At 36.9% G+C, this 27,782-nt stretch overlaps 1 protein-coding gene across 2 annotated transcripts in view; it reads right to left on the reverse strand.

Moving 5' to 3' along the window:
- TTC21B (tetratricopeptide repeat domain 21B) overlaps positions 1-27,782 on the reverse strand; it is a 71,484-nt gene that overhangs the window by 18,159 nt on the left and 25,543 nt on the right. For both annotated transcript variants that reach the window (XM_002928608.4, XM_034654671.1), the window contains 10 exons: positions 24,609-24,766; positions 22,875-23,099; positions 21,096-21,334; positions 19,665-19,737; positions 19,072-19,182; positions 18,209-18,347; positions 14,103-14,209; positions 7,778-7,966; positions 5,664-5,774; positions 4,583-4,664 (listed from right to left, as the gene is read on the reverse strand). In XM_002928608.4, the coding sequence (XP_002928654.1) occupies positions 4,583-4,664; positions 5,664-5,774; positions 7,778-7,966; positions 14,103-14,209; positions 18,209-18,347; positions 19,072-19,182; positions 19,665-19,737; positions 21,096-21,334; positions 22,875-23,099; positions 24,609-24,766 (1,434 nt within the window). The remainder of the gene's footprint in view (positions 1-4,582; positions 4,665-5,663; positions 5,775-7,777; positions 7,967-14,102; positions 14,210-18,208; positions 18,348-19,071; positions 19,183-19,664; positions 19,738-21,095; positions 21,335-22,874; positions 23,100-24,608; positions 24,767-27,782) is intronic.

Raw genomic sequence — 27,782 nt, forward strand, 5'->3', positions numbered from 1 at the left:
TATCTAGTTCTTTTGCATCCCTAAAATACTAAGTTTTGAGAAAAATTTAATAAATATTTTTAAGACTGTAAAAATAATGCAGAGATACTTTAAAAAATTTGGAAAAACACAGAAAAAGAAAGGTATAAAGAAAAAAAATCACTCATAGTCCCGCCAGCTAAAGATGACCACATTTTGGTACTTTTCCTTTCATATATTTACGAGTGAAAAATCATCCTATCAATATTTATAAACACGTTTCTTTGCTTACATATATATAAAGCTAAAGTCACACTTGGGGTTTTAACTTTGGTTCAACATTGGTACAGTAAACATTTCTCAAATGTCAATAAATGGTCTTCAGAAACATGATTTAAATGGCTGCATAACAGTCTATTATATTGATGGTTCACATCTTATTTCTCTGTAGTTGTCCTTTGAAGGTATTTGGACTCTCAAGTTTCAGTTAGCACAGAACTCATAGGAGATTCGCAAAAATCCTCATTATATAAGCTATGCTGATCTTGTTTGTAGGGTTAAATTTAAAACACACACACAAAAACCTTTTAAGCAATTTATCTTTGATTTTATGTTCTAAGAAGAGAAAAATATCATACAATCCAGCAAGTCTACTCCTGGGTATATATTCAAAAGAATTGAAAGCAGGGAAATCAAGCAAATATTTGTGCATCAGTGTTCACGGTAGCATCACTCACAATAGCCAAAAGTGGAAAGAACCCCTATGTTCATCATCAGATGAATGGATAAATAAAAATGTGCTGTATATATATATGTACACACACACACACACACACACACACACACACACACTGGAATATTATCTGGCCTTAAAAAGGAAGGAAATTCTGACACATGCTACAACACAGATGAACCTTGAAAACATTATACTAAGTGCAATAAGCCAGGCGCAAAAGGACAAATACCATATGGTTCCACTTTATATAAAGTATTCATAGTAGTCAAATTCATAGAGAGGTAGAATGGTGGTTGCCAGGGGATGGGGAGAGGAGAGCACGGGGAGTCAGTGTTTAATGGGTACAGAATTTTAGTGAGGAATGATGAAAAAGTTCTGAAGATTAATGGTGATGATTACAAAATACTTTGAATGTACTTAATATCCTTGAACTGTACATTTAAAAATGGCTAAAATGGTAAATTTTATGTTATGCACTTCATATTATTGTAATAAAAAATATTTTAAAAAGAACCTCTGTAGGCTCTGTATCTATCTACTCTATTGTATGATGTCAGGATAATCCAGTTTATGATGACAACATCATCATTTGCCTTCCTTGGCCTATAATCTTGGGTCTCAAGATTTTGTTCTTCCTGCCATTTGGCATCACTAAAAAGCAGAGCATGTAAGACAATAGCTTCAGAAAAAGAGGATTCAAGTATAGGTCTTGTCTTTTGGCTATGCAAATTCAAGCAAATTATTCAAATTTTCTGAGTCAAGAATTACTTATTTTCTTAAAATAGGATTATAATATTGACCCTCAAAATGTCATTGAGACCAAATAAAATAAGGTCATGAAAGAGCTTTAAAAATACAATGGTCTTGGGGTGCCTGGGTGGCTCAGTTGTTAAGCATCTGCCTTTGGCTCAGGAAGTGATCCTGGGGTCCTGGGATCGAGCCCCGCATCGGACTCCCTGCTCCGCTGGGAACCTGCTTCTTCCTCTCCCACTCCCCCTGCTTGTGTTCCCTTTCTCGCTGGCTGTCTCTGTCAAATAAATAAATAAAATCTTAAAAAAAAATACAACGGTCTTTGGGAATATTTACAACTCTAAAAGTCTTGATAGGAACTAGGGACAACTACCTGTGATAAAGTCACAGAATCTATAAGCTGTATTGGATTACGCAGGACATAAAGGTTAAAATTTCTGGCCAAAGTTTTTTTGTATGATATTGCTAATATTATCTAAAGTTAACTGTGGGAGGCCAGGTGATAATTATCACCTTCTAATATTACTGAAATGTATTATTAGTTCAAATTATAATTACCACTGATAGATTAAATTGCATTAACTTGTCTCTTGGTTAACCATGAAATTTGACAGCAGGCAAATTTCTGTACTTAAGGAACCCATTGAAAAGTGAAATGTATTACATTCTAAAAAAACTTAGCTTGTACTTATTGATGGATAGTGAGAAAATATGAAAATAATTACAGCGTGATGTCATGTGGCATGAATGAAGTGCTATGACTTACAATGCACAGATTCCTCACTTTACCCGGAGGCAGGAGGTTTCACACAAAATCAGACTCGTGGGCAGCCTGAACGCTAAGAGGAGGACCTTGCCAGACAGACAAAGACATTGCAAGAGGCCGACCGTGTGTGCAGAGATAGAGCAGTGGAGCACGGGGAGTGCTAGATCCACGGTTGCTAGATAGTAAGGTGGAGGACAAGGGCTAAGAAATACAGATGGACCAATAATTTAGGGCCATCTTATTATCAAAACAATGCTAGGATTTTAGACTCTACTCTGGAGAGCCATCCTAAATTTTAAGCAAAGGAATAGCTTCTGATCTATGAAAGTGGTATGACAGTCCTATGAAGGCGTGGAGCAGCAAGAGCCGAGAGGCTGGAAGGTGAGCGGGGAAACTGCACAAAGGCCCTAATTCAACCAGGGGGCTAGGACAGGGCAGACTGCATGGGACAGCAGGCTCTTCAGCACACAGAACTGATGGGGCTTATTCAGCAGTTAATGTCGGGGGGGGGGGCAGGATGATGTGGAGATTTTGAGAGAGAAGTATCACCTGTCAAGAGAAGAGTAATTCTATCTATAAGAAGGATTCTCTACTAGCTAGGTTAAGTCAAATTAGACAGTACATTTCTGAGGTAAGCTAAATACAGCATTAACTTAAGGTATAACATGAGCTGCTAAGGCTGACCCATAATTCATGCAGAAAGTATAGATACGTAATTCTGATAAAACAGATTTGTGAATGGAGTCCTATTAGGAATAAAGCAAAGAATGCATAAAATATGACAGAGACAATAACAATTTTCTTAACATTTTGTATTTTTAAATGACCACATATTTGAGTCATTCATTGATCCATTCAACCAATAAACATTTCTTCTGCACCATTTCCTTCCAGCTGGAAGCATTTCTAAACTGTCTAGAGGCCAGGAACAGAAAGCGGGTGCAGTATGAGAACGGAGCAGTGATAATCGACGTGAGACGCTGGCGGCAGGTGGCAGCAGCACAGCAGGTAAAAGGTGACGGGATTCCAGACAGACCTTGAAGGGAGAGCCAGCAGGGATCTGCTGACAGGTGGGATGTGGTAAAGAGAAAGATGAGCCAAAGGTCACTGTAAGAGCTGGGGCTGCTAACTGGGAAAATGGTAATGCTATTTACTGAGGAGAGAAACAGAGAAGGAGCGGATTTGAAGGGAGGGAAAGATCAACCATTCTCCGTGGACATGTTAAGCTGGAGATGCTCTGGGACAGCTGAGTGGGAACAGAAACAGACGGTGGTGCATGTGAGGCAGCACTGGAGATACACGTCTGCAAGACACCAGCACACACATAGGACATAAAGCCATGGGCTTGGATGAAGTCACCCAGTGGGCTGAGTGTATAAAAAAAGAGAAAAAGTTCAAGAGCCAAGGTCTAGAACATTCTGAGATTTACAGGTCATAAAGAGAAAACAGATGGAACAAAGGAGGGGACAGCGGAAAGAAGAAAACCCAGGTAAGCCTAGCACCCCAGCAGGGAAGTGGAGACAGTCTCTTATGAGGGCAGGGAGAAGCTGTGCAGAGCACGACCGCAGGCAGCGCATGTGAGGAGCTGAGAAATGAACGCGGACCCGTGGACCTGCAGCTGGGACGTGGCCGGCCGCCCTGCAGGAGCCCCTTCCCTGGACTGCAGGAGCGGGGCAGACAAAGGGGACACCGCTCGGCTGGAAACTGCTTCAAGGCAATTCGCCAGAAAGGGAAGCAGAAAAATGGAGGAAGCATTGGAAGGAGAGTTAAGAATTGGTTTTTATTTATTCATACATTTAGCAAGGGGCTCTCACAACGTGTTTGTGTGCAGACAGGGAAAACAATGGTGGTGCAGGAGATAGAGAAGTCAGGAGGAAAGTGCTCAAGGAGGTGAGGGGTGGTGTCCCAGGCCCACAGGGAGACACTGGCTGCAGGGTGGGATGGCAGAGCTGGGGAAGACGTCTGGGAGCAGGCAGACTTGGTGACAGGTGGATGGAGACGTTCTCTTTCAGTCGCTCATATTTTTCTACTCCAGTAGGAGGCAACATTTTCAGCTGAGGACAAGGAAGGCGCAAAGGGGACTGGAGGTTTGAAGAGGGAGGAGAAAGTGTAAAAAGTAGTTGGAGTGAGTGAAATCATTAGAGAAATAACAGCAGGACGGCCAGGCAGCACCTGAGGGCACACTGGGGTCTGTGGTCATCATTCAAAGAGAGGCCAATCCACGGTGCTGCATTTTCCTTATAGCTATTTCTGCTGCTCAGGGGTAAGTGTGGAATAAGTAGATAGCAGGATTCAACTGCGGCTTCCATAACAGCCAAAAAGAGGAGAAAGAAGTGATTGCGTTAGAAAAAACATAATCTGTGGATATTTACCTGGTTTGCGTTCTAAAAGCTGCTGTAAATGGAACACTGCTTGTTCATAGTCCTGTTTTCTGAACATGAGATCTGCCATCATCTATAAAAGTAAAAGTTGGTTCTAAAAATATTGCCATATGTTTTAAGAAAGCACATCTTTACTATCAAATAGATTTAGAGCTATGCAAACACATGAAATACACAAGGAGGGCAAAGATTTTAAAAAAGAGCCGTTTAAAATTCAAGTATACCTTAAGCAAATTAGCACTGATATATCAGCCTAACAGAATATAATTAAGGATGTGAAACAGATCGCCCTATTTGCAAAACTTTATTTTTAGCAAAAAATATGTTTCAAGTGGTTATTTTAAAAACAGAAATTCGAAGGGAATTGCACACTCTATGTGTTATCATCGAAAAGATGCCTCCCTGGACTTGGCTAAAATGATGAGAAGATTTTAAAAAAACCAAAACACTCTTAAACCCTAAATATTTCAAAGGAATTTAAAATGAGCAAGATCTACTGAGCTTTACTTACTGTGTGTTTTAAAAGGGATACGTTTTATTTTTCCTTTTAGTTACAATAATAACTTTCAGTGAACCTCGCGCACTGTTATCTGTGTAGCTGTTCGAAAGCTAATACCTCAACCCAGGCAAAAATGAGAAAGCAAAGCAAAACTCAGAAACACACCATCTTAGAATGATATACAAAGTTTTTTTCTGTAACTCCAAAAGTCCCACAGAAACTTTTAAATGAGTTCAGCATGTCTGGGTAAGTACTTAAAACTCAGGCTTTAGCAAATTATAGCTTTTATCACATGAACTCCTCCAGATCAAGTACCCTCTTAGGCATAAAGAAAAACCAGCTAGGCCCGAAAGGGCAAGTACAGGCCAGACCTAGGTCTACCATTCTTATAAAACAAAAAGACTCTTGGTCTTTATTGCTAGAATATACTAATAATGTTAAAAGTACTACTTTTTTCCCAAAAGCAACACGAGCTAGGTCTCCCACATACTAGTGTAATCAGGTAAAATTTGAAACTTCCCCATGGAATATCAAACACAGTGCCGTAAAGGCACGGAGGTCTCGTGGACTCACCATGGTGGCAGCTTCATTGTCCTGGTCACTCTGGAGAAGCATAGCACAGTGCCGCAGGCAGGCATCGGGCTCATCCTGCGCCAGGTATAATCGCGCCAGCTCCAACATTATCTACAGAAAAAGCGCAAGATCAGTCTGAAACTGCTTGGAATAAAACATGAGTAAGGAAAATGTCTGGACACAGATTATGCCATTGACCAAAAGTGAGTGCAATAAAAATGCCAAGCATGAGAGGCAGGAACACTATAGGCAAGTTTTTTATGCTGGAAAAAAAGGGAAAAACAGTGGTAACTCACTTGAAAGGGGGAGAGAGACAAAGCATTGTGAAAAGAACACTGGTCTTAAATCAGAGATTAGATTCTAGTCCAGGCTTCTCCACAGTGGGCCCAAGTCCCTGTTACCTCTACACCTGTTCTCGCATTTGAAAAATAAAAAGCTTGAGGCGGATAATTTCTAAGGTGTGCTTCAGATCTAAAACCATGTTTCCAACTACCTTAGCCACCACTAAACAAGGTACCTGTTTGGTTATGCCTTAAAGGTTATTTTTGCCTTACATCTGAGTTGTATTCATTTTAAAATATTCAATTTGAAACCTTAAATTCTTTTTTTTTTATTCAATCAGAAATACTTCATTTTTTTAACTACCCATGCTTTTTTTAAATAATATTTTTTATTATATTATGTTAGTCACCATACAGTACATCCCTAGTTTTTGATGTAAAGTTCCATGATTCATCACTTGCATATAACACCCAGTGCACCATGCAATATGTGCCCTCCTTAATACCCATCACCAGACTATCCCATTCCCCCACGCCCCTGAAGCCCCCAGTTTGTTTCCCAGAGTCCATAGTCTCTCATGGTTCATTCCCCCTTCTGTTTACCCCCCCTTCTTCTTCCCTTTCTTCTCCCACTGATTTTCCCACCCCTTATATGTTCCATAAATGAGTGAAACCATATGATAATTGTCCTTCTCTGCTTGACTTATTTCGCTTAGCATTATCTCCTCCAGTCCCATCCATGTTGCAGCAAATGTTGAGAAATCATTCTTTTTGATGGCTGAGTAATATTCCATTGTAAATATGGACCACATCTTAATCCAGTCATCTGTTGAAGGGCATCTCGGCTCCTTCCACGATTTAGCTGTTGTGGACAATGCTGCTATGAACACTGGGGTGCCTTAAATTCTAACATATGGCTGTCTTTTGTTCTACATCATGAACTAGGTCAGTCAGAGAAAGACAAATACAATATGATTTCACTCATATGTGGAATTTAAGAAACAAAACAAAAAAGCAAAGGAAAAAAAAAAGAAGAGAGAGAGGCAAACCAAGAAAGACTCTTAACCACTGAGAACACACTGATGGTTACCAGATGGGAGGTGGGTGGGGGGATGGGTTAAACAGGTGATGGGGACTAAGGAGGGCACTTGTGATGAGCACTGGGTCATGTATGGAAATGTTGAATCACTATATTGTAAACCTGTAACTAATATTACCCAGTATGTTAACTAACTGGAATTTAAATTAAAAAAAAAGAAAAAAAGTGTTTTGCCATATATAAGTTTTTTAAAAAAATTAATCATCTATCAAGATCTGAGAGAGTAATAGGATTTTAGTTTACATAACCAGAGGACATAAAGAAGTCTTCTATACCAGTATTATCTTTACATTTATTCTCACGTTGAGCCACCTGAGGTAAGAGATTCAACCTAGTCACTTTTTTTGCACATCCAGCACCAAACAGCAGTTGAAATACAGGGGTATACAACAGCAGTTTAGTCAACTGAATCATCTAGACCCAGATATTCAAGATTGAGAAATTGTTTTAAAGTGATTATTAAAACACAGAGTAATATCAACAGAACCAAAGAGCTTACAGATTTACTTTACATCACTTGTTCCATAATAATTTTTAAACTCTAACGTTATTAATTTAAGTCATCATATTAAGTATTGCAAAGAATTTCTAGAAACGATATTTATTTTTTGGCTTGTATTTTTATTACATTTCTTTTTTTACAAATCAGCTGGTAAGAATTTTACATTTGGGACAACAATGTAACAGATGACATCTGGAATAAAAGGTGGTGAAAATTTCATAAAGGTACTGACCTTATTATCTGTTTCACAATGAACAAGAGCCTCTCTATAAAACTTAATTGCCTTTTCATAGTCTCGCTGAGCAACAGAGTGTTTTGCAATCCCTGCACAAATTTCAGCCGCCAAGTGCTTCTGGGCAGGAGCTGCGTCTGGCTGTTCCATCTGAACGCGCTTTAGTACCCGAGCTTGTAACTCTCGAGCCTAGGAAAAAAATAAGGATAAAAAGGAATTTAAAAAAGAAAGAGAAAATAAATTAAACAATTCTCAATAACTCACACACAGCATAATTGTACAGAAGATCTATTTAAGTATTATTGGCCCTCAATCTAACAAAGCCTGATCCGAAGAAAATGTCTTAATTGCGGTCTTACACATGCGCTTGTTTGCAAATGAGCCAGCATGCACGTAGCTTTCCAACCGAACTATAAGAAAATTACTGAGTCTTTTCCCGCTGTTACAAGGATTATGTACAGAAAGCTCACGAAGGAGGAAATGCAACCATGAAACATATTTGAAAAAGAATCCAGATGCTTTAATTAAATAAGTGGAAATGTAAAATGTTTATTAAATTAATAAATAAGAATCTAAAAATCATTAAATCAAATATTGGCAGGTTTCAGAGCGCAAGTACACCAAATATTGTTGATGGCGTATGAATGAGTCCAATCTTTCTGGAGAGTACCCTCCAGAAAAAAAAAAAACATGCTAACTTGATAAAACTAACCAGACTACTGCACTTAGTAGTTCCACTTTTAGGAAGGTATTAATGGATATTACTTAGAAGAAAAAAGGAAACATGTTATCTATTTTAAGGAAAAAACAATCTCTGTTATTTGCTGTAAGGAGAAGAAAAGAAATAACAACAAAAACCCGGAAATCTGAAAGCCACTCAAATGTCTACTGACAGGGAAATGACTAATCAAATTGACGGTGTGTATATGAGGTCCAATGCTACGCACAGATACCCAGGAAAGAGGCAGGGGTCCCCCTCCAGGTAAGAATGTAGAGTACGTTGCTAAACGGGAAGAGTGTCAGCCTTATCACCTACACGTTTGATTTCTGAGACACTGAGACCTTCCTTTTGTAAGTGACAGAGAAATCCTATGTTTTAGGCCTTCACAATAAAATTTAACTTTGGGCTATAGATAAGCATCCACTAATGCATTCATGCATTCATTTAACCAAGAGTAATGCCCACCATCTGCCACGCATTCTGCTACACACAGGGAGCCCTTCTGGGGACTCCTGTCAAAATGTTGGTTGACAACTGGTATTTAATGAAGATGGTCTAAAGCTGGGTATTCTTTAGAACCACGGGTCATAAAATTAATTTAAGGCATCATAATAAGCATTCTTTTGGAATGAAAGAGGAAAGATTAGAAAATAATGGTGTATATAGCATGTGGTAAAGGTTAATACTGTTTCATGAAACTTTTATTTTGGTTATATTAATGTGTGTTTAAGTACAGAGATATGTGTACATTTGTGTATTTCATTTTTTTTATGTAAATATTGGTGCGCATGGTTCTGCACACAGGTGCACACACACTCATAGACAAAAAACTCTGAAACAACTGGTCTAAATAGCATGATTGCAGCTTTCCGTTTCACAGTACCTTTTATACGTGTTGTGCCAGCTTAATTATTAATTCTGCCTTCTTCCCTTTCAAAAGTATTTTGACTTGAATGATAAATTCTACGGCCACCCTAGATCTAAAAGATATACAATTCATTCTCCGGATAGTCTAATTTTTATCTCTGCATCAACGAAATCTCTACAAAATCAGTTAAGACCTCATTAGCTTAACTTCCTAGAGAAACACATTTATAAGTTAGATTTTGCGATGATTTGCATTTTTTCTTTTTTAAAAAAAGATTTTATTTATTTGAAAAGGAGAGAGAAAGAGAGAGCAAGCACGAGTTGGGGGAGAAGCAGAGGGAGAAGCAAGCTCCCACTGAGCAGAGAGCCCAACGTGGGGCTCAATCCCATGACCCTGACACCATGACCCAAGCTGAAGGCAGATGCTTAATCGACTGAGCCACCCAGGCGCCCCTATGCTTTGCATTTTCTTAAAGGTAAATAATCAGAGCAGGTTTTTTGAGCAAAAATTCTTTGCATTTCTTAAAGGCATTTCTAAAAGAATGCTCAATTATTATAAGTACATACAATGATCATTACTAAACATTTTCACACAGACTAAAATTTTCTTAAAGAACTGATACCATTGCCTACATTTTCCTTGGATTCCAGAAAGATCAGAACTAAATTTAATTATCTGTTACAAAACTATGTTAACGTTGATTGTCAATGCATTTACTTTTCTCTCCCCCTTATTTTGTAAATTCCTTAAAATCCTTGGGTAAAATGAAGTGTAAGCATCTTACTCCACAGACTTCTTAATTTTTCCTTTCTATTTCAATAGTTTTATTGTATACATATCTTTCTGAAGATCACACTGAAATAAAATATACCAATAAAATCAGAATATCAGGGGTACCTGGGTGGCTCAGTCAGTTAAGCATCTGCCTTCGGCTCCGGTCATGATCCGAGGGTCCTGGGATCTAGCCCTGCATCCTGCTCTCTGCTCAGCAGGAAGCCTGATTCTCCCTCTGCCTACCTACCGCTCTGTCTACTTGTGTGCTCTCTTTCTCTCTCTCACTGTGCAAAATAAATTAAAAATTTTTAAATATTTTTATTTATTTTTGTGAGAGAGAGAGAATGGGGGGAGGTTAGAGAGGGAAGCAGGCTCCCCAATGATCAGGGAGTCCAATTTGGGACTCAATCCCGGGACCCTGGGATCCTGACCTGAGCTGAAGGCAGTTGCTTCACCAACTGAGCCACCCAGGCACCCCATAAATAAAATCTTTTTAAAAAAAATCAGAATATCACATTATTTTTTATATGATGAATTGTAAGTGATAGAGAAATCCTATATTTTAGGCCTTCACAAAATTTAACTTTGAGTTATAGATAAACATCCACTAATGCATTCATGCATTTATTTAACAAAGAGTAAATGGATCTATACAGACATAATGGAAAAATCCACACAAATGAATGTTAAGTGAAAGAAGCAAAAATAATCTGTTCGTATTATTTAGAACTATATAAAGTTAGAAAGTCATAAAATTGTTAGTGTTTTATGGTATATGGGTTGTTTATATCTGATTTATTTATATTTTATTTTCTCAGAAAAGATGGTTAATTTAATATGTCAAAAAGTGATTTTTTTCCCTGTAATTTTTCCTGCAATTAAAAAATTAAAATAATGTATGGTTTCCTTTCAGTCATTCAACTAAAATTTCAAGCACCTATAATGGTGGACAGATTTTAAGATGACTCCCATGATCCTCACCTCTTGGTCTTCACTCCCTTGTATAATCACCACTCTTTGTGTGAGGTGCGACCTATAACTTGCTTGTAACCAATAGAATATGGCAAAAATGATGGAATGTCACTCCCAAGATTACATCACGCGAGACTGTCTTATTAGCAGACTCATTCTACAGCCTTTCTCCCTTGCTGGCTTTGGAGAACTAAGTAGTCATATTAGCTGGACTATCAAGCAAGGCGCTAATGAACCTCTAGGGTGCGAGAACCTCTAGGATCTGCAACAAGAAGCAAACAAGAAGCTGGAGTCCTAAGTCTTATAGCCTTGAGGAAATGAATTCTGCTAATAACCTATGTAAGCTTGGGAGAAGATCCTCTACCAGACAAGTCTCTAGATGAGAGCCCGGCCCTGGCCACACCTTGACTATCCTGACACCTTGTAGAGGACTCAGCTAAAATGTGCCCAGAATACGGACCCACAGAAACTGAAAGAACAAATATGTGTATTGTTTTCATTGACTAAAAATTGTGGTAATTTGTCACACAGCACGGAAAACTAATGAGGCAAGCATTTGCTAGGGTCACAAAACATGGGACTACACCTACACTCATGGAAATTTTAATCTCAGCAGAAAGACAATAAAATAATTACAGTAAATTAGGAGGAGTTTTATGACTGGGAAATACCACGTCCCATGGGAGTACATAATATGAGACCTAACCTAGTCTTGGAGGTGAAGTGAGATTTAAAGAATTACTTACTGGTAGTTACACCCATGTGAGTTTGGGAGAAAGAAAGGAGATGGAACTAGAATACAGATGTTAGGAATTACAGGTGAAGGAAAGAAGGTAAGGGATACTATTGCTTGATCAAAGAATTAGAAGGAAAAATGGCTAGACATACAGAGAAAATTTACAACAGGTAAGTTTGTTAAAGAATTTGCTTTTTATTCTACAGAGCAGTTACTACTACATGTTTATAAGCAATGGAGTAACAAGATCAGGTCTGCCTTTCAGGCTGACTATGCTGGTGTTGTGGAGAACCAACTGGAATGAAACAAGATTGAAAGAGGATAGGGATCAGTTAGGAGGCTACTGGAGGAGATAATACTGGACAGGGCTAAAAGGTGACAGAGATGACAGAGGTGGAAAAATGTGGAGTTATTTCAGAAATCTGAAGTGTTTAGAAAGTAAAATTAATAAGACTTGTGGTTTCCCTAAATGTAGCAGTCTGCCACTGCCTAAAATGTTTAGCAACGATGCAAAAATACTATGATAGAACTCCTAAAGTTCTATAATGTGGGGATTAGGCCCAATAAATGGTTCCCGAATAAATGAGCTTAAAATACCAAAAACTATGATTACATGTATACATTTCTATTTGAACTGCAACTCAAGATTTATCTTTTTTGGAGATCAGAATGCAGAGAATGTTAACAACTGGGAAGAATTTTATGGCTCTTTAAATTTTATTAAAGATGAAAAACTGATTATAATATAGGACAGAGAGCAAGCTTCAACAAACATCAAAGGATTGAACTGTTCAAAGTATGTCATTGACCACAGTGGAATTAAATTAGAAATCAATATCCAAAAGATAACAAGGACTCAAATACAAAGAACAAACTGGTGGCTGCCAGAAGGAAGGGGGTGGAGGGATGGACAAAATAGGTGAAAGGGATTAAGAGGTACAAAAAAAAAAAGATAACAAGAAAATCAGAACTGCCTGGAAATAACCCATGGGTTAAAGAAGCAATCAGAGTGGAAAGGAAGAATATTATGAACTGAGTAATAATAAACTTGTGCGAGGTAGCTAAAGCAATGCTTAGAGAAAAATTATCACCTGAAGTGAATAAGAACAGAACTAAGGCTAACTAATCCATTAACTAATATACTATTTCAATAAGCTAGGCAAAGATCAGCAAACCAAATCCAAAGAAAGTAGAAGAAACTAATTAATGAGACAAAAGGAAAACATTTAATGAAGCCAGAAAAGGCAAAAGTTGGTTCTTTGAAAATATTAAGATAATAAACTTCTGGCATAATTGATCATTAATAGTAGAAGGAAAATAAAATCACCAATATCAGGGCCATAAAAGGAGACATTTTTATAGCACTTGCAGACATTCAAAAATAAGAAGATATAATAAACATTAAAAAATACAGCCGTTCAAACTAAGATAAGAAGTTTAAAAATGATCAGTCTGAATTCTAAAAATGTTGAATCCACTAATAAAAACCTTCCATCAATGAAGCCTCAAGGTCCAAATGGTTTTAACTTTGAATTGTTCCAAACATTAAAGAAACAGCAATAGTCTTAGAGATCCAAACACCCTTAACGAACACAGATATACAAATTTTGAACAAAATACTAGTATCTTTAAATTCCAGCAATATCTTTTTAAAGATCACAAAGTGACATTTAAGAAATATAAGGGTGGTTTAACATTTGAAAATAAATCAATTTAATATATCACATTAACAGGGAACAAAAAAATAGGAGAAAAGTCACATGATGACCTTGATAGCTGCAGAGTGCCATAGATAAAATTTAAATCATTTATAAAAAAATTGTTAACAAACTAGAAATTGAAAAATCATCAAAATCCATCAGTTGCTTAGGAATACATCTAAGCAAATGTGTATAAAACCTCTCCTTAGAAAATCTCAAAATATTAAGAGAATTAAGGAAGATATAAATAAGCAAAAGAGAAAAAAATGAGTTCACATCCTGCCTATTACCCTATTCGTGTGACTTTACACAAATTATTAAACCAAGCTTCCTCAGCTATAAAAGACTGAAAATGTCAACTCGCTCGAATTGTTATATTAATTAGCAATAGCACATTTAAGTAGTACAATTCACTGGCATTCATTCATTATTTCTATTTTGACTTATTTTCTGTGGCAGTTGAGCTGAAATAAACTGTCTTCCTCTTACATGTGGCATATAGCCTTCTGCTTCCACCTCCCATCCCACAACCACTCACAAGCAAACGCATTAACCTGTTGTAATGAAGTGATTGCGTCGCCAGGTCTTTCCATTTTACTATAAACTTTTGCTAGAAGAACATGAGAACGTCCATCTTCCATGAGAGCGGATAGTTCATTTACTATGAGAGAAGATATTGGAAATAAATATTCATGTTAATGAATGCTTACATTTTTCTACAAGTTTTGAAACTGGTCTATAGAAAGAATGATTTTGAACAATAGTGAACAAAGTTGAAAAACTTTCAGTCAGTTAACTGAAGGATGGCCAAATTAAAAAAAAAAAATTTTAGGATGAAAACTAGCTGGAAGAAAAATTAAAGAACTGGATAACAACAATGTTTTTCTTAAACATATATTAAGAGAGAACAACATAACACACTTAAGAATTTCAATGTTCATTTTGAAGTCTGTAAACATCTTTGTTTATTGAAGTCATTAAAAAATAATATAGACTAGTTGCTTCAGGCAGTTAAGAAGATAACTGCTGTCTTTAAAATAATAGATACTTGATAAGCAATGAAGTATGGTCCTTAAGAGCACTGACTTTGATGGTAATCTGTCTGGTTTCAATCTAGGCCTTCTCACTTACTAGCTATTTAACCTTGAACAAGGTACTTACCCATTTTGTGCTTCTCTTTCATCTGTAAAATAGTGGAAACAATAGTACTTATCTCATAGGGTTGTGTAAAATTTAGAAAGTTCCTAAGTTATGAAACAAGTTTGCATATGCAATTAAAATAGTCTAGTACATGGTAAGTGCTATTTAAATACTTGGTATTATTATTTTGTGATTTAAGAGCAATAAAAGAACCCTAGATAAATAACAAAAATATGTTTCTTCCACTATCTATCAAGTGCATGGTCTGTGCCATGTATGTATCAAAGTGGTTTATACATATTGTTTCTTTAAAGTCTCAGGAGGGCAGGTTTTGTTATTGCTACTTTACAGGTAAGAGAAACCATGAGATGGCACAAGGAACAAGGGGACCATCACAGTGGGTCAGAGGAGCAATGTCACGCACATGAGAAGGATTCCATACCCCACTGTGAAGACTTCAGCCTAACTCTGAGGGAAATGGGAGACGGTAGCGAGCTTGAGCAGACAAGAGCAGACCTACTCTGTTTAAAAGGCTCAATGTTGCTGCTGTTGAGAGAGGCTACAGCAGGGGTGTGGGGCTGAGGTAGGACTAGGGAGACCAGCTGGGAGGTCACTGCCAGAATCCACTTGAGATGATGGCGGCTTGTACAAAGGGACAGCTGTGGAACTAGCGAGACAGAGTGGGGTTCTGAATATATTCACAAGGTAGACTCAACAGGATTTCCTACAGTCAGGGACGAGGGTGACGGCTAGGATTGGGCTTTCAGCAATGGCCAAGAGGGATGAAGCTGTTATTGAGATGAAGAAGGCTGCATGCAGAACAGATGTGAGGAGGGAGACAAGGAATTCCAGCTAGACATACCAAGTTTAAGATGCTTATTAGAACCCCGGTGCTACTTCATCTAGGTGAAGGTGGATATGTCAAGAAAACTGAGCCTTAGATTGCTAATTTAGAGATGGGGATAATTATAATGACCTCAGAAACAAATGTGGACATTAAAGAAATAATATATAATGAAATGCTCAACAAATATTATATGACAGCATTTATATTACATAAATGTAATAAACTTAACACCCATATGAGTAGCATATGCTACTTGAATCTCTCTTCTTTTACACCCTTTTCAAAACTGCATATGCACATGTAAGGCCATCTGTAGTATTTCAAGCAAGGTCTGACAAACCCATGCAAATATTTTTATGGAACTAATAACACTTTATATAGTAAATGCATCGAAAATTAGAAGAATTTAAACACCAACTTCGTCAAAGCTAAATTAAAATACCACTTTGAAAACACCAGAAAACTTAAGTGGGCTGACCTGATCACGTATCCGAAGACATTTACAGTGGATAGGACACTGGCAAAAGCAAAATAACTCAGGGCAAGAAAATGAAGATTCCCAGAATCAGTCATACATATAAATAAGTTTATCAAGTGGTAAAGGTTACATCTCAATAAACGGCACTGAAATAAAATTGTTCTCTATGTGGAAAACTATATAATAAAAACTGTATGTGGATTAAAGCACATAGATCAAAGTTCTATAAAAATTCCAGAAATATACAAAAGAATATTTTTACAATGTTAGGATAAGGGAAGTTTTTCTGAGCATGATAGGAAATTCAGGACTCAAAAAAAAGAAAAGACTAGTGTATATAATAATTAAATATTCTATTCGACCAAGGAAATGATAAACAAATTTAATTGAAAAATAAAAAAAGGGATAGGCTGGGAGAAAACATCTGCAAATAACAGGTGACAGATGATGAATCAGAGGTTCAGGGTCAAAGACAAAGGATATGAACAAAAACATCCCAGAAGAAAATGTCATCTACAGACATAAAGTGATGCCTAGCCTTATCAATCATCAAAGAAATGCAAATTAAAATGTTCCCCCCCCCTCTGATTAATACTACACAATGATGGGACATTTTTGGCCTTAAAAAAGAACCATGAGGCATGACTCAATTCTGGGAAGCACAGAGAGGTATATAAACAAGAACCCGGTCTCAGTACTGTCTCCAACTTTTCTTTAATCTAAATGTCTATCAATAGGGACTTATCAAATAAATTATATCATCATATAGAATACCCATGCTAAAGAAAATAAAGAAGAGCTACGTTTACCAACATGGACAGAAGCTACTAAGTGAAAAATGCCTACTGCAGATGTGCAGTGTAATATGATCCCATCTTGATAGGAAAAATGTGGAATGTAATATGAGAGAGAGACAAAGAGGCATGGTGGGGACACTAATTAGGATGATACACAAGGTAAACGTGGTTTTCTCTAAAGAGTGGGAGAACACAACTTGCGTTCACTTCTGTAATCTTTAAATTTTGGCAATGAGTAAGCTCTAGATTTTAATTTAAAATAAAGATCTTTAAAAAGCAAATTTGTACAAATTATAAGAAGGCAATTTATAGTATCCAGTTATGTTTTCAATGCATGTAGTGTTTTTTTTTTGGGGGGGGGAAGGAGGGAGGAAGCAAAGAGTTTATTTGAGATCACTGTGTCAGTATCCTCTCTGTAGTTCAAAGTGGGCCAGAAGGGTCTGAGAAGACCAATTTTTCAGAACTTGTTTCTAGAAACAATGTAATCATGAACACATGACATCCACTGTGCTTCCTCAGAGATGGAACCTGACTGGTGAGTTGGAGTTAGTAGGGATGATGAAAGGTAACTAATACAACAGAAATGGGTCATTTCTTTGATCACAGGAGAAAGCTACCAAATTTGTAATTTGGCCAGTTTCCATACGATATCACATTTAGAAGCAAGTGTATACCAACGAATGAGATACAAGGATATTTACTGTAACGTAGTTTATTAATATCAAAAGAATGGAAAGCCAACTAAATGCCCAATAACTGAAGAAAAGTTTAAAAAAACTACGAAGTTATAAAAACAAAAAACTATGGAGTTATAGAATATTATGAGGCCATTAGAATCATATGAACGAACTAACATCAAAATATATCTGGCACATGCTGTCTGTGAAAAAAAAATCACAGGATGGGAAGAACAATCCAATCGAAAAGAAAAATTATGCTTATTACACTTACATGTTTACATATACACTAAAACACAAAAATGGTTACTTCTAGGGAGGTAGTTTAAGAACAGGGCAAGTAGAATTCACAGGAGATTTTGGAGACTTACATATTATATTCTTTTAGAGTGTTGAATTTTTTAAAAAAACTTAGGAGTAAAGATTATAAAAATGTTTACTTTATGTGTAAAAACATCATGTAGTTGTAATGTAAAGGAAACTCCCTTTATATCATTTTGGAAAGTAAAGTATCTCTCTATAACACAACTAGCTGTTTCATAAATCTATTATTCCAATATCTTATTTTAGTAGAGTGACATGCTCACAAATGAAATAATCAACCTCACATATATAATACTGAGGATACAAATAAACATTTATATAATATAAAAATAAAACAGATTAGACATATCAGGTTATGTTATACTTTTTTTTTTTCAAATCAGAAAGACTTTCATACCAGGTTCATGAGCTAGAGCATGCTGAAGAACTTTTTCTGCTTTGTCATACCATTTCAATTTTAATAAAAGCTCAGCCAGGTCATAGCAAAGATAATTTTGTTGTCCACTTTTCAGAGCAGCTTCATAGTAAGTGATTGCCTAAACAAATGTGTTTTAGTTAGGAAAATAAGGCAATGAGAATGGTGTTAAGCGTATATATTTTATATATTACAGACTTAAAGCATATATAAATTGGAAATAACCTAGGAGAAGCTTAGGCATATACCTGCCTATCAGTTAAAAATGCCATTTTTCTTAGACAATCAAACATCAGACAAGGCAACTAGCATTTCTTATGGAAAGCAGCTAACGAAACGTGCTTGGTGAAACTGTTTTTACCAGTTTTATTTGAGGCCAGTAAACTTCAGGGAATGCAAATACTCTGCTAGTGGTTGTATATATGTTCAGTAGTTACCAGGAACAGAACAAGAATATAACAACTAAAGGAAAATCCATTATCCCTACTAGAGGGAGGAAAAAAAAAAAAAGCACACAGCTTACCAAAACTGGTTAACAGAAAGGACACCTATTATGCTTTGTCATATAATGAAAAAGATGTAACCACAGCAACTTAATCGCAATTGATTGGTTGCAGGGTTTAGATGCAAGACGAAGCCAGAAGGAAACTTTAGGGTCCAGTCTTTGCAAAATGCAGTGATGAAGAGACACTGAGAAAGTCCTTAACATAAATTCCAGTTTTGTGAATATAAATTTGGAGTTTACAACCATCAAGCTAGAAAGAGTGCTTGCTAAAGACTTCTCATAGAGCAGGGCTTGAAACATTTAATCCAATAGACAAATTTCAAAAAGATAAAGTACTTACCTTCAAATAGTTGTGAGTTTTGACAAGTGCCTTCCCAATTTTGCATGCCAGTGTGCCATCTTTGGGATTCTGATTTAAAGCTTGTTCATACGCTACTATGGCTTCTTCGGGCTAATGTTGGCAGGTACAAAAAATAAGCAATGAAGAAACAGCTTAGCTGGATCCCATTAGAGGGCAACACTTCTATAATTATGCTCTACACCTGGAGTAGTCACTCGGTGAGACTAATAAGCACGTACTTAAGTCTAGAAACCTTAACAATGTCAGAGAGGTGACAGTCACTAGTGTTAAGTTTAACTCATTAGTAAACACGATTTTGGCCAGTAGCTCTCTTCCTTCTTCCACTTCAGAGAGACTCTTAACTTGCTTCTGGTCCCAGCTCTGTTTCAAATAACAGTGCTGAGTTACTGGATCTCAATTTGAAAGCAACTTTTTTATTTTAATAGCTATCTCCTTTTTACTGTGATGACTGGATTGTCAAATATTAAATAACATTTAAAAGTTCCTTTTAAGAGAATATGAAGCCAAACACAAGAAAGAGTTTTACCGTTTTTTTAAAAAAAATCTGAGTTCAGTAGCATCAGAAGCTTTACCTCTTGTATATTCATGTATGCATCACCAAGGAGAAGAAAAGAACGAGGGCTGGGCATTCTCTCAGCAATTTCTCTAGAAATCAGACCAACTCTGTTTAGTATACTGAATACAAACACCTTCTTCTAAACCAACTAAATAAAAGGTAAGCTCACTTATTTCAATTAACCAACTGCCTTCAGAGTACCTTCTACATTTCCAACAGTGTAACACTGTAAAAGAAGAAACAACCCACCCATACCCACACCCAGATTGTTTATGCTAGATCAACCTTTTTTTTTTTCATTCAATCTTTCCATTTCCTGAAATGCAGGTAATAAGAGTACTGGCAGACAGTAAACATACCAATTCTCATTATGCAGAAATAGGTTTTGTTATCTTTAATTCTGAAATGATGTGGGAGTGAAGGCACAAAAATATGACGTGATGCTATTGCAACGTATGGTTTCTCATTCAAGCGGTCCAAAAACTATTTGAAAGTATAATTCTGTAGATGCTGAAGAACTGAAGTCTACAACTAATATGTCAGATTCGCCTGAAATAAAGCCTATGATTTTAACTACGATATTATACAGCATCCAAAACAAAGCAGCCCTATTCTAAAATATTGTCCCATCATGAGACATGACAGTTAGTGCTGATCTTTTGGAAATGTCATAGGAAATACAATCTAGGACCTCCGGTTCCTCCGTCTATACAGGGGATGCTGCTCAGTTTCTCTGAATCACTCCGCACCTACAAAGAACCTGAACAGTGCTCCGAGTTTGGATATTTACGTAATATAGATGAACCAATGACTGAACTCATCAACATGTTGCTATGGTCTCAACAGATAAAACTGTTGATTTTCTCTCACATAACATGTGTGCTTGTATGTTTATCTTTTTGTTTGGGGAGAAAAGTAGGAGCAACCCGTGTGTGTATATGTCTGTGTGTATACACATGCACACACACGTGCATGAATGTGTGTATCCCAATAACTCCTAAGGGCACCAGTGTATGATATAATCTTTAAAGTCCCTGGCCTTTCACCAAGGGAACTCTGTAATCCATACCTTGGTGTGGTGTCTATTGCTAGAGCTATTATGCTGAGCATTAAAAATGGCCCGAATTGTTACATTACACAGCTTTCTTAAGCTATTAGAATACATGTAACTGTTGCTCTTGTCCATCCCAAACAGGAAGACTGAAGGTCTAGAAATCACATCTAATGAAGGAGGACAGCTAAGACTCTAGAGTAAGCCACGGGTTGAAATAATCATAATCACTATGGTCTATGTCTTAGGGAGAGTGAGTTACTTTGTTATCGTGATTATGGTTGGGGGAAAGGGTCTAGACCATAAAGCAGTTAAAAGAAAGAAAAAAAAGAAATTTGGGGATTAATTTTGAGAAGTAAGTGTGTCAAAATACAATGGGTTGAAATAACCATTTACCTGTAACAAGTAATATATAACATTTTCTCTTTTCTGCACTTCAGATAAATATCTGCCATTTTCTCTTTGGCCTCGATGAAATAAGGCTGCTCAGCTGTGACATTCCGAAGCATGCTTAGAGCACGTTCCACATCTCCTTGGGCTAGAGCTAGGTCTGCGTTAGCAATGGTAACACGTAATTCTTCAGACGTTCCAGAAAATTCATGGATGGCATCTTGTAAAACTTTTGCTGCCTCGTGCTGTAAAGATGAAGTTAAAATAAGACTCTTTCAAAATATTCAACAAATTACATTAGAAATGAAGACTGTCTCCTAATCCAGAATGAACAGTAAATGCTAGCATAGTTAGGATCTTCACGAAATACTGACAGATTTTTTGAAAGTACAAAAATTTAAAACTAAACTCAGAGATCAAATTCAGGTGACTGTATAAATAGCTGTTGGGTGAAAAGTGTTTTCATGACTAGGACAATGGCGGTTGCTACATGAGAGCTGCTGCTACTGCAATTTACTAAGCATTTACTTTGCACCCAGCATCATATGCACACTTTTAATTCTCATAGAAATCCTCTGAGGTAGTTACTATCATTATCCCCACGTTGCAGGGAGAAAAGTGAAATCCGGAGAGTTAACAAATGACAGACTATGAACCCAAACTCAGGCAGCCTGACCCGGGAGCCTAAACTCTTAGCCATGCTCATTACTGCCTCCTTGATGGGATCCAGTCCACAATCCTCGCCTGCACCAAATGGCTCTTCGTTAACTCGCAGATTACTTTATTCCCTATGCCAGGACCTCATCTCTGTTATGCCTCAGCTGAATACATTACCTCAGTTCCAAATTCGTACCTCAATGAATCTAAAATGTCATTTATTTTAGGATTCATCTCAACTTGAGAGATAAGACATTCTGATTTCAGAGATGTTAACATGTGAAAAAAAATAGTACATTTTGGAATCAACTATCTATGCAGAATTGGTTCTTCTTAAATATATATTTAGGTTAATGTATTAACCTAATTTCTGAAACAGAAATTATTTTGAGATTTGGCACGTATCTAGACACAGCCTTCTTAATTTCTACTAAAAAATGAAAATAACTGATGGGCAACTGTTGCAATCTGAAAAACAGATATAAATGATGTTAAGTTCCTCATTTTCTACAAGACTTTAACTCTTCTCTCAAAAGTGCACACTTGCTTGCTTTCTATTTATTATAGGTATTATTTTAAGTATTTGATTTTATGATCGTCCTATGAATTTACCAAAGCTGTATTCATCAAGTGGTTCTTTCATTTTCTCAACCATTAGAATTTGAGGTTGGTACTTCCATTTGATTCCGGTTGTACTTGTGTGTGTGTGGACACGTGTGTGCGTGTGTGTGACTACTTTCAGGAGTTCACAGAATGATAACCATGTTATATTATTACCTTTCATGGTAGCCAAGGTCACTGAACATTATATTACTATATTCATTATATTACATTAATACATTTCATGGTATAGTAATTTATATTATTACTTGTATTATATTATACATATATTACTATACTGCCTGGTAGCTAACGAAAGTACACTGATACCTAAGGTCATCCAGCTGCAAATTATGTTTAACTTCAGGGGCTTGCAGAAAGGATATGATTTGGTTCAAAGTAATGAGAAATAAATTTTCTAAACTTGACCAGTTGAGCAAGAAAATAATTTCAGTTTTTTCATTTCCTTATATATACACTTGTCTAACAAAGTTCAGAGCTGAACCATTGAATTAAAACTTGACTTACCTGTTCTCCATTTAAGCGGTGAACCTCTACCAACTCAAGAAAGATTGATAAACGATGGTTTGCGTCAACTTCGGTTTTTCTGTATTTTGACTTCGCAGAAGCTCCAATTCTCCTCATTCCTGGTAAACTCATTGCCATATGTAGAGTTTTAATTGCTTCTGCTATTTCTCCCATTTTCTTTTGTGACTGAGCTTTTATCAAATGATATAAAGGGTATTCTCTCACCTGAAAAAAATAATATTCAGAAATACTTCCTTGGAGTGCTTACAATGCCAACACATAATTTACAATCCACCAAACATTAAAATGACAGAATCTCTGAGGACAGTCACCTGTGATTGCATACATGAGGTCTATTTCTGTCCTTTGATTAACTTTCTGATCATTTATTGTGTTAACTCAAATTCAGGCAACATGTCACTACCTAGCATCCTCCTGGATGACAAGCAAGGTGATTAAAGGCTTCTACCATGACAGAAGAGAAAATACAAAAAAAGCTTAGAAGGCTAGCAAATACATTCTAGGAAATTTAGTTTTTAGGAAAGGAATTTATCTGGGACTTCTAGTGCTGACATCAAGTCATTAGATTTCTAAAAACAGTTTTTCCCTTTTATTTTTTAATTTTAAGATTAAAAGCTCAGAACACTTTAGTCAAACTTGGTTTTACCCTTTGATACTACTCTGAAACGCACAGTTATGAAGCTTCTATCTTTATTTTGGCTACCAAAGGTGTATACAGAAAAAATAAGAAAATGACAAAAAGATCGAAGAAGCAGTCAAAGGAAGGAGATGATCCAGAATGAGGTGATGGGGCAGCCACCTAACGTCTAGCAAGGCTCCAATCATCCTTAAGGCTATGGCTGTAAGCCTGAGCTAGGCATCACATTTTCCTGGGGGCTCTGTGCAAGTACTCATGCTTCTGTTCTTCTCTCAAGAGATTTCGATTCATTGGGATGGGGTACTGGCACTGGGGTGGTAATGCACCACTAGTCTTGAGAACTACTGACCAAAGAAGCAGGCACTGTCTTCTGCAAACCCTGAACAAACCCTGAATTCTCCAGTCCACTGAAGGGTCCTTACATAATAGGGTTTAAGACCCTGTGAACCAAAGCAAAAGTCTGAGGAGCTTCTCTATGACTCCAGGTAGTTCAGGAAGCCCTGAACCTATGATTTTTCCCTAATGCTTAGGGTTATGGGATGTAACACAGGATATCCTGGATAGAAATCTAGTGTGTTTATATCCTCAAACCACATACGAACTTTCAAAATGACCAGGTGTTCTTTGATGATGACTCTAAAGTTATTAAAACCCACAATCCAAAAAAGAAACAAACAATAAAATAGAATTCTTACACATAAAAGTATTTGGCATAATGCTCTATAGTTTATAATTGTTTTTATATACATCCATTACTGCATGTAATGCCCACTATAACTGTAGGATGTTATTATATGAGTTTTATAGAGAAGAAAACAGGTTCAGAGAGAGAGAAGTGGGAAAACCAGACACTGACCCCCAGGTCTTCTGTCTCCAAGTCCATACAGTTTTTTAATTACACCACGGCTGCCTCCACTTTTTCTCCCATTACTTGTGAATCCAAACTTTTTTCCATTAAAAATAAATTTATTGGCAAAACATTATAGGCAAAAATACAAAACAGGTGACTATGTAAACACTCGCTAAAAGTTCAAGAAAGGTGCTATGTTTTATCCACCTGAATCTGGAATACTTACCTTAAAATTATAGCTCAGACAAAGTTCAAGTGACTGCGAACACAATTTGAATTTTTCCTGAGACAAATAAACCTGAGCTATCAGGAGATGAGCATCTGCATAAGAAGGGTTGTGTTCTAGGCAATGCTGCAGGTTATTATAAGTTGCTTCAATGTCACCTAATAAGAGAAACAAAGCATTAGAATTCAAATGGATAAGAGACAGAGTTGTGAGAAAGAAGAACAACATGAATTTATGGATAGTTCCACGCCTACCTGCCCCAGGTAGCCCCTTTCTAGTCTTCATGAAAGAATATACCTGTAAGTCAGGCCAGCCATAAGGAGCAACCCAGGGAAAGCTGTGAAAGGATCAGAGTCAATCACCATTGCTACTTCTGAGAGGACTACAAATGTGCCTTTATTTTCCTTATCAAAAAACTTTTTACTTGTGGGGCGCCTGGGTGGCACAGCGGTTAAGCGTCTGCCTTCGGCTCAGGGCGTGATCCCGGCGTTATGGGATCGAGCCCCACATCAGGCTCCTCCGCTATGAGCCTGCTTCTTCCTCTCCCACTCCCCCTGCTTGTGTTCCCTTTCTCACTGGCTGTCTCTATCTCTGTTGAATAAATAAATAAAATCTTTAAAAAAAAAAAACAAAACATTTTACTTGAAATTTCATTACAGTAAATTTTGCAAAACACAGACATTTAAATAGCTAGAATTCTGTACTGTCATTTATATCAACAAAGAGGATATAGTCTTATAATCATCCTTGGCCAGAAATTTTACCACTGTATATAAAATAACCAAAAAAAGACATTCAGAAACAGAAGCTATTGATTTAATATGCCTTTAAATGCTAAGTGTAATAGCCAATGTTTTGGACACACATCCTCTGTACATCTAGGAGTATTAGATAGAAGAAATGATCAAAATTAAAGTGACAGGAATGGTGGAATCTGTTAGGCTCAGGCTGGCAGATGGGGTAGAAAAAGGCTCTTCAATGAAGGAAGAGTATAAACTGTAGGTCCCAGAAGAACTTTCTAGTGATATAACCCACAGCAATCCGCTTAAAGCCATCTCACAGGAGCCCAGTTCCCCATTCAACCTTGCTAGGAGGATCGGGGAGGAACAGACCCTAAATTACTCTCTGTTCCATTACGCTCCTTAAACTTACCTGTTACCTCAACAGACCAAAAAGGCTTACAATTAGAGCTTCCAGTTCCCAAAGGCCCAAGCTACCAATGACAGAATCCATTGAAACAGAAAACGGTTTTCTTAGAGACAGAGGATTAATAAACAAGTAAAGGGCTGAGGCTACATAAAAACATACTAAACATAGTATCAAAATTTGTTGATCAACCATCAAACATAATAAATAATATAGGATAATTTATTGTTGTGATACAATCTAACACTCAAGAACTGAACAGGCAGAAAAGGAAACAGGAAATGGGAAGGTTAAGTATAATAAACTGGTGTGCAAATTACCACCCCTATGTTCTTTAAGGAGGAAAAGGATTAAGGAGATAACCTGAAGGTTACTGCTAAGGGAGCAAGGACATAGGAAAAGAAACAGGGTTTACAAATAAGAGACTGAAGAATATGAGGACTATATGAATAACTGAGATCAGAATCTTTGTTTCTTTTAAGGGTGATGAGGGGAGAAAGATGCATGGTTAGTATTTAGAAGGTCACTAAATATTTACAAATGAGAAATGGGTAATCACTGTTCTGGAAAATAGCCATATAAACAAAGAACACAACAATATCACATTTTTATCTAAGAGCGGCCCAATTTCCCTTAAGGGAAAAATGAAAGACATTTCTGTCCTGCATGGATGTCTTTGTTAGGGTCCTATGTAATGTAGAATTTGGCTGGCTTTTGTCCCAGGTTCCTGGGAGAGAGTCTTAAAATCTTGGAATTTCCTGAGTGAGAGGAGTCTCTTTGTTGTTTGAGGTTGGCTTTGACCATCTATGTAAGTGAGAAGGTGAACGGTAAGCCCTAGATAGTTTATGCTGAGAATATGATTCAATGGGAACGAGCCATGCCAGAAAGACCAACCATGCAGAGAACTGGGGCTTTGAACTACGTGTTATCTACCTGAACTGGGGAGCAGCACCCTGGAGAGAAAGTTCAATCACATGCCCAATGGTTCAGTGTATGCCTATATAATGAAACTCTAACAGAAACTCTAAACTTGGGTGAGCTTCCCTGGTTGTTGATGCTCTCTATGTACTGTCATACATACATGTGTTGGGAAGTTGATGTGTATTGACCCTACAGATGGTGAAAGATGGCAGCTTCACATTTGGAACCCTCCCAGACCTTTGCCCTGCGCATCTCTCCCTTTTGCTGGTTTGGATTAGTATCCTTTTGCTATACTAAAACTTTAGTAGTAAGTATAACGATTTTCTGAATTCTAGAAGTTGTTCTAGTGAATTTGAACCTGAGGGGTCATAGAAACCCTGAAGTTGTAGCCAGCTAGTTAGAAGTTCAGGTGGCCTTGGCAAACCCGGAGCTTGTGGCTTGTGTCTGTGCCCTTAACCTGTGAAGTCTGGTCCAACTCTGGGTAGTTCTAAGGTTAGAAGTAACTGCAGTTGGCAATTTATCAGGATACTGCTATTTGGACATATAGCAGCACTATTTCAAATGATTTAAGACTGCTGTTTTTAAAAATGGGGTCAATATATAAGACTTTCATTTCTAGAGACTTTTGCAATTAAGAATTACTATATTGAGACTGATTTTTATCAATTTTCAAAATAATAAGTGTCTAATAAATTAATCACAGAACTCGAAGTCCCAGTTTAATTACCTAGTAGATAGTATCATTTCAACTGAGAGGAAAGTGGAGATATCATGTGGCTCAAAAGAACTTAACCAGAAGAAGGTATTATACAGCCACTTTTTACATGTAGAGTACTTTAGAGACACAAGCTTTTGAAATCATTTAGTTGTTGTTGTTTTTTTTTAACAGTTAAAATTGAGGTCCAAAAAATTAGCAAAGTCAATCTTCTAACTCTCTCCATTATATATAAGAAATAATTGTTTAGGATGATACCTCTAAGTTGGTTTCTACCCCTTATGATTTTACAAACTTAATTTACTTTGCATGGCATTCATCTAGAAAAGATACATAAATATAAGCCCCAAAGGTTTGTCTATTATGTATACAGTCACACACCTGTTTGTGTC

This window comes from Ailuropoda melanoleuca, chromosome 2 (genome assembly GCF_002007445.2).
Source record: "Ailuropoda melanoleuca isolate Jingjing chromosome 2, ASM200744v2, whole genome shotgun sequence".
NCBI classification, from domain to species: Eukaryota; Metazoa; Chordata; class Mammalia; order Carnivora; family Ursidae; genus Ailuropoda; species Ailuropoda melanoleuca.